At 44.1% G+C, this 8,127-nt stretch overlaps 1 protein-coding gene across 1 annotated transcript; it reads right to left on the bottom strand.

Moving 5' to 3' along the window:
* Positions 1–3,304: 3,304 nt before the first annotated feature.
* LOC134079060 (putative uncharacterized protein DDB_G0288537) lies at positions 3,305–7,838 on the bottom strand. Its single transcript, XM_062535228.1, has 5 exons — positions 7,782–7,838; positions 7,490–7,551; positions 6,288–6,845; positions 6,041–6,154; positions 3,305–3,990 (listed from the first exon to the last, which is right to left on the bottom strand). Exons 1-5 carry the CDS (start codon positions 7,790–7,792, stop codon positions 3,305–3,307), a joined length of 1,431 nt encoding a protein of 476 aa, XP_062391212.1. The 5' UTR covers positions 7,793–7,838.
* Positions 7,839–8,127: the final 289 nt, after the last annotated feature.

Below are 8,127 nucleotides of genomic sequence, written 5' to 3'. Positions count from 1 at the left end.
AAACTCACCAGAACATGCGGTTAGTGAGAGCAGCGGTTAGTGACCCATACAGTAGTATGGCCTTCTGCCAGTGGAGCATCCTGAAAGTGACGCAAAACAAAACAAGATAAGGACCTGTCCCCACCCACATACAGTACACAGCATACTACACACACACACACACACACACACACACACACACACACACACACACACACACACACAAACACACACACACACACACACACACACACACACACACACACACACACACACACACACATACACACACACACACACACACACACACACACACACACACACACACACACACACACCACAGGCAAAGAGTTTAGAATGAGTTTGAGCCCAAGTGCTCTCCAAAAGGAAGTAGAAAACTCCACAAGTCTTCAGAAGGTGTTATCATCCTTGTGCCTCGATTAAAAGGATGATAAAGTCACAATGCAAGTAAAGTGTAAGTGTGCACACAAACACACACAAACACACGCAACTGCCTCGCGTCTCTTGCACGGGGTTGTCCCCTCAGGAGAACAGCTGAAAAGTGAACACACACACACACACACACACACACACACACACACACACACACACACACACACACACACACACACACACACACACACAAACACACCTGCCTCGCGTCTCTTGCAAGGGGCTGTCCCCTCAGGAGAACAGCTGAAAAGAGAACTACAGCTTCCAGGCAGGACACTTACATTAGCAGTGGGAGGGTGCTATTGACTCATCAGACTGAGGCAAACCAAAGCAGAAGAGGAATCGCTCACTGATGGCATGATGTGGCTTTGGTTTCCGTTACTGGAGTGACATCTCTGTATATCCCCAGCGTGTGCACCTAGTGCATTCTGGGAAATGCAGTTCACTTGATTTGTACTGCACATGACAAAATAAACACACCCTCATCACAGACTCTGAGACTCATGATATCACATGTTTATGTCTGTTACCAACTATGTGCATTACTTTTCTAGACCAAAGAAGAAGAGAAGTGTTGGAGTGAAATGTCACTTATTAATCTTTCTCATCAATAATAATCTCAATTCAATTCAAGTCAATTTTGGGTAAGAGCAAATGTGGCCCTATAGGCTGGGTGAACCCTGCCTGACCTGCTGGTGAATTTGGATTTCGCCTGGCAGCTCAGGCTGGAAACCTGCACATATATCTCCTCTGTTCCCTGCCAGAACCGTTGGCTCCAATCACAAACTAGCTTATTCAAAAGATGCAGCGGATTGTTGGACTGATTGGTTGAAGGATTATCCAAGCGTACGGAGTCATGATTTGAGCTTGACAGTCCCGCCCTTGACAGTCCCTGAACCCTGCCTGAACTTCCGAGGAATTTTTTTTTTAAAGATTTATTTTTGGGCTTTTTATGCCTTTATTTGGACAGGACAGTAGAGAGAATGACAGGAAGTGAGTGGGAGAGAGAGTCGGGGTGGGATCTGGAAAGGACCACGGGGCGGGAATCGAACCCGGGTCGCCAGCGTACGGTGCAGGTGCCCCAGCCAGTTGCGCCACTGCTGGGGCCAACTTCCGAGGAATTTGAGTTTGGCCCGGCAGCTCAGGCTGGAAACCAGCAGATCTATCTCCTCTGTTTTACTGCCAGAACCTTTGGCTTCAATCAGAAATGGCCATACTCTAGTCCTGGCACGCTATTGGCCAGTGATGTGACGATAACAAAACTTAAGCGACGCGAAGTGCTGTAGAAACAAAGCTCAGCTTCCCCAGACTAATGTCCAATCTTAAAATATTGATCTTAGTTTGGTGAAAACTAGACCACAGACTCCCCCGACTAATGTTCAATCTTAAAAGATTGATCTTAGTTTGGTGAAAGCCAGACTACAGACTCCCCAGACTAATGTTCAATCTTAAAAGATTGATCTTAGTTTGGTGAAAACCAGACTACAGACTCCCCAGCAGCAATGAGAGGAGCAAGCTATTCAGCAGGACAGAATGGCCACAAACTAGCGTGGAAGAGGAAACACTGTTGCTTGATTATTCCAAAGACAGCAATAATGAATTGGAATTTATTGTCATGTTTCAAGTGCATCACTTACACCATGCAGAGTTGCACATTTGCATTCACAGCTCCGACAGCTCCAGCACATGTAACAAATATCACACATAGAGTGATGATAATTACATTCTTTGTTTAGATGAAAAAAATAAGAACGATATTAAGTGATGAGAAGAGATTAAAAAAAAAATAAAAAAAAAATAATGTATAAAGAATTACTATATATACTGTATATGTATACAGGTACAATATATGGGGACCAACAGTATGCATGTGAAGAGAACAGAATGAAAGTGAAGTTATAATGTATATGTTTACACATGAGACTTTCAGAAGCAATAACGATCACTTTGTACAAAGCAAAGCTGTATTGGCAACTGGACACTGAGTGGCTTCTACCGTTTCACACTGGCCGCATTTGCTTACTGCAAATCATCAGACAGTCCCCACCTGCTGTACACTAATTACTCCACCAGGTGGCAGTATTAAGAAATCTTTTGGTCATCCACTGACCTCTAAGTGCGCTAATGTGTATGGCATATAGTGTGCAAAAACTAATGCACATTTAATTACTGAGCAAAGTCAACCACTTTGCATTACCAAAACAAGTTCTCAGTACATGAATTCCTTTTAACTTCCATAATTTCCAAACATAACTAAACATCATAGATGGTTAATTCTCCAAACACTGAAGGCTATCCTCCTTCCTGTTCCATGTTAAAAAGGGCTAAAAGATGCTCAACTGACTTCTGAGTCATTGTGCCCTGTGACGTGCATGAACAGGCACATACTGTACTGGGTCCCCGTCTACTGTCACTGGACCTCCAATAGTGCACACTATAACTATCATGCTATTGGTAATCTAATGTCATATAATATAATATGTGTCTATTGAACTTAACAGTATTATTCTTGACTTTTCCCTTGGAGATCAATGAAGTATCTATCTATCTATCTATCTATCTTATATATTGCATTATTTTTGTTTGTACAATTTAATATAATATAGTCCGATTTTACAGCAGAGTTCACTGCTGATGTGTAGGTCTGCAGATGATGTCAAGTAAACAATCTTGTTTCTTGCTTTGTCCACATTAAAACCTACTGCAATAATAATAATAATAATGATGATAATAATAGTAATAATAATAATAATAATAATAATAATAATAATAACAACCATATATAATTATAATAATGTGTATGCATATTTAATATGAGCTAATTAATTAATAATAATATATGTTTTATCATATGTATGATATGAATGTTGCTCTACAGACAGGTCTCCTGGTCCCTCTGGCCTCCACGGTCCTCCTCCCTCCTGCTGTGTCCGTTCCTGAGTAGAGGCTCCTGTTCTGGGGCTGCTGTGCTCTCAGCTGATCCACTCTGCTGCTGCTGCTGTTGATGGTTCTTCTCAGCTGATCCACTCTGCTGGTGCTGCTGCTGCTGATGGTTCTTCTCAGCTGATCCACTCTGCTGGTGCTGCTGCTGCTGATGGTTCTTCTCAGCTGATCCACTCTGCTGGTGCTGCTGCTGCTGATGGTTCTTCTCAGCTGATCCACTCTGCTGCTGGTGCTGCTGCTGGTTCTTCTCAGCTGATCCACTCTGCTGGTGCTGCTCGTGCTGATGGCTCTTCTCAGCTGATCCACTCTGCTGGTGCTGCTGGTGCTGCTGCTGCTGGCTCTTCTCAGCTGATCCATTCAGCTGGTCTGGGGTCGTCCTCACTGATCCATTTGGCTGGTTTAGGGTCGTCATAACTGATCCATTTGGCTGGTCTGGGGTCGTCCTCACTGATCCATTTGGCTGGCTCTGGGTCATCACCATCGACTCATCTGGCTGGTTCTGGTTCCCTTCTGTCTCTGTGGGTGTGTCCACTACTCCATTCTCCACTACTGCTATGGTCCCGCCCTCTGCGGCATCTTGATTGCTTTGATTGGCTCCTGCATCAGATTTAGAACCTGTCAGTCAAACACAGTCAACAACAGACACATTCAGTGTATGATAGGGTTACATGCTGCCACTCAGACATGCCACCACTACGACATGCTTCCATTTAGACATGCCTCTATTTCGACATGCTGCTATTTAGACATGCTGCCAATCCGACACATTTTAGTACCCCCATTCCGACAGTTTACAAATCCTATTTTTTTCCAAGTCAATTTAACGGACCCTATGAGCCCGACGGATGCAAAGTGCGTCAAAAAACACACCCATTCTTCTCTGTTACATTGCTCCGTGATTATTAGTCACAGCGAGATGAGACCTATATTGCATGAAAGAGCAGAACCGGGGCTTTCCAATGAGACTAGACACGTGTCTGTACGATCAAGTATAAAGTATAAAATAAAATTTTATATAATGAATTTAAATCAAAGTATATCATATTTACAGTCTATATTGCTCTGCGTTCACGCACACAGCCACTGCTCTCGCTTGGATTACTCCGGGACCAGGCATCGCACAGACATGACAAGCATATCAAATGAAAGAGGAGAAACAGAGCTTTCCGTTGATACCAAACACATCGATCCTTTTGTGTTATAAAAACAGACGAAGTGACAAACAAATAAGAATGTCATATAGCTTCGGCTCGCTACTTTCGTTTGATTTACTCGTGAAACGCCTGGTCAAAAATATATGACTTGCATGTCAGATAAAAGAGGAGAGCTAGAGCTATCCACAGATACCAAATACAACCTTCTAGGCCATAAAAAAGACGAAGTGACAGCAAAATAATAACTGTAACATTAATAGCCTATTAATTACCTCATGTCGGAATGGCACGTTGTTTGAAAAAAAAGTGAAATACCGCCACTGCGACCATGAAAAAAAAAAATGTCGGAGTGGTGGGACTTTTTCCCATAAGGAGACATGCCTCCACTACGACAATTGGACGTCAATGTCGGAGTGCTGGTATGTCGGAATGAACGGCGGATACCGTATGATAGCACTGGAATTAATACAAGATTGCTGACTTATCAAGTAATATAAAAGGGCCTAAAAGGCCATAAAAATACTTTACCTGTATTCATTTGGCCAAAGCCACTTATTTTGTAGGCTCTTTTTACCATTTATTTTTTTTTAACTACAAGGCTACAGGTACAGCTACAGTGTTAGAATAATGTTTAACTGCAGTGGGAATATAGCTAGGAGTTATCACTGTGTCTGACTCTGTACTAGTACTAGAGGATAGGAGTGCCTATATTAAGTACTAGATGACATTGTATGGAGGAGGAGAATAGAGAAGAGAAGCAAGGGAAGTGGAGTGGGAGGAGGGAAGAGTGTGTATGAGGTGTGAGGTTGTCAGAAGTGCTAGGAGAGGAGGCGCTAACAGCCTAAGAATCCTGTACTGTAGCAATTGCCACTGATGTGTAATGACCGGACAATTTCTGGAAATGCTGACCAGCCAACGTGGTTCACTTGTTAAGACCCCGGGGATGGTGTTTTGGAGGGGAGGAGTCAAAAGTTAAAGCATAAACATGCTTTAGACGTGTAAACAGACCTACCGTGATTTTTGCAAGCTAAATACAAAGAGGTGAATGGAAGCATTTTACCGTTCACTGACATCATAGTTAAATAGAACTTTTGGACGTTGAAGGCAGCATGACGGATACATCTATGCTGCCTTCAAAACCGGGCGAAACGAAGGTATCTTAGAAGGCAGCGTTTTTGTTTCGGACGTGACAAGATGTCTCGCTCCCCTGTAAGATATCTTAGAAGGTAGCATTTTTGCCCGTTTCGGGCACACAGCCATGAGCCTATTTCACAAGATGTCGCCACCGTGTAAACTAACTTCCTCTGGAACAGCTCAGTCTATAGGAAAGACAGAAACAGGAAGATGTTTTACCCTGCCAATTAAGGCATCATTAACATCAACTAGGCCAGACACCTGGACACTGTGAAATTGGCTCATTGTGTGGCAAATTCTAACTAATCTCAACTTTGAGGCACAAATCTTCATGTGAAGCATAACTGTACAGTAACACAGAAAGTTCGGCAACTCACGCTGTTTCCTGATGCAGACCAAACAAATCACGATGACGATCCCCACTACCACCAGCACAGGAACAGAAACAGCAACAGCCACTGGCACGGTAGGGCTCCCATTTCCACCTTCTTCTGATTCAGTAAACAAAACGAACCAAGTTTATTTACTTTTGTCATGATGATAATGTGCACATATGGGATATTCACCAGCTGAGTCAAGCAGACATGTACAATCTCTGAAGCAGGAAGCAGAGCTGTCTCTCACCATCTGTCCTTGTCTGTGTCCGAAGAGTAATCTCTGTCTGGTATTCACAATTCCGGCAGTGGGGACACACCACACACTGAAAGATGGTGTTGTTGTCGCTCACAGAAACGTTCAGAAGCTTCACCTTGACGTCTGCTCCACCTAAGTATTGCGTTCGGTTCTGGTAAAGCGGGAACTGGTCCTCCATCTTCTCCTGACCTCTCCTCAAGTATAAAAGCACTTTCTCAATCACCTCAACCTCCTTCTCCGGGCCAGTAACAAACGTAGGCAGTGGGTTCTTCTTGCGAGTGTCTTTGGTTTGCACATAGATACAGCTGTCCTTCAGAACGGCCGGAGGCAGCTGAATCTGGCAGGACAACTCTGCAGACTGGCCTAACAGCACTTCCAGCATGTTCTCTGGGGTCACAGGGGCATCAGACTGGCCCAGAGGAGCCTCCAGCTGGTGATCTGGGGTCACAGGGGCATCAGACTGGCCCAGAGGGGCCTCCAGCTGGTGATCTGGGGTCACAGAGGCATCAGACTTGTGTGCAGGTAGTGAGGCTGACATGACTGCACCTACTAAACAGAATCATTAACCACGTGTTAGTCATATACAATCAGTCACATATTAAAACAGAGCACAAAACAGTCCGTTTGTTATGGCTAGAGGTGGGCAAACAGGCTTTTAAGCCCAGTCACATATTAAAACAGAACACAATACTGTTTAGTGGTGAGTATTAGGCTTTTGAACCCCTGAAATATTCCCAATTGAAATATTCTTTACCTCAACGGGACCTGAACTATGGTGCCTAACTGTTAGCTTATAAGCATTATGTAGCCATCAGTTCTACCTACTCACAGCACAAGCCATGTCATACGCAGTGGTCATGAAGTACTCTAAACACAGATTAAGTCTCTTGCCCCTCCAAAAAAAAAATTCCTCTCTCTCTCTCTCTCTCTCTCTCTCTCTCTCTCTCTCTCTCTCTCTCTCTCTCTCTCTCTCTCACACACACACACACACACACACACACACACACACACACACACACACATTGCAGCTTGGCAGTCACCCATGAGGTCATACTCCCCTGTGATACAAATCACCAAACACACACACTCACAACCGAATCAAACAAACAAACCAACAAAACTCATAACACAGAGACAGTAGCAGTTTCTCCATAATGACTCATTGTGAGAATCTGACATCTGACAGGTCTTACCACATGAAAAGGCCATTAACAGCAGCCGCCTATCGATCATGGCCCCCCGTTTGCACAACTTCCTGAAGAGGTGCAAAACCAAAAATCAGATAAATTCTTCTGCACACTATACACACACAGCACTACACTGAAGAGTTTTACACATGATTTTACATGGTTTCCTAAGAGAAGTAAAACCTCCCAGAGCAATTTCGGAAAACAGGAAGTGTTTGTTTTCTCGAAAAGATTGATAGTCCGGGCACATACTGTAGATAGAGATAGGAATCAGAATAACAAGCACATCTCTGCGTACCCTTGCCTCATGCCTGCCAGAGTGGAACTTGTGACTGTATCTGAGTTATGCGGTGTTCCTCGTGCAGCCAAAATGGCGTCTGCAGGTTCTCCTCTGCAGCAGCGTTGATGACGCTGTTCCGGGAAATGTTCTGGATCAAACCTCTTCCTGTTCCGTGTAAAGACGGCAAGCACAGAAGGGACAAATACTGACGCACCTTTAGCACGTGTGGCCTCGACTGGCTGGTTTCACCGAGAGAGAAAGGGAAAGTGACAATTCTATCATGTATGGCCTGGTTTCAGTGTGGCCTGTGGCCTGGTTTCACTGCGGCTAGTGTCAGTGGGAGAGAATGTGTTTGTGTTTATGC

Source organism: Sardina pilchardus, chromosome 4 (genome assembly GCF_963854185.1).
Source record: "Sardina pilchardus chromosome 4, fSarPil1.1, whole genome shotgun sequence".
Taxonomy (NCBI): Eukaryota; Metazoa; Chordata; class Actinopteri; order Clupeiformes; family Clupeidae; genus Sardina; species Sardina pilchardus.
Note: the sequence above shows the minus strand (reverse complement) of the source record. Positions and strands in the feature narration are given on the sequence as shown.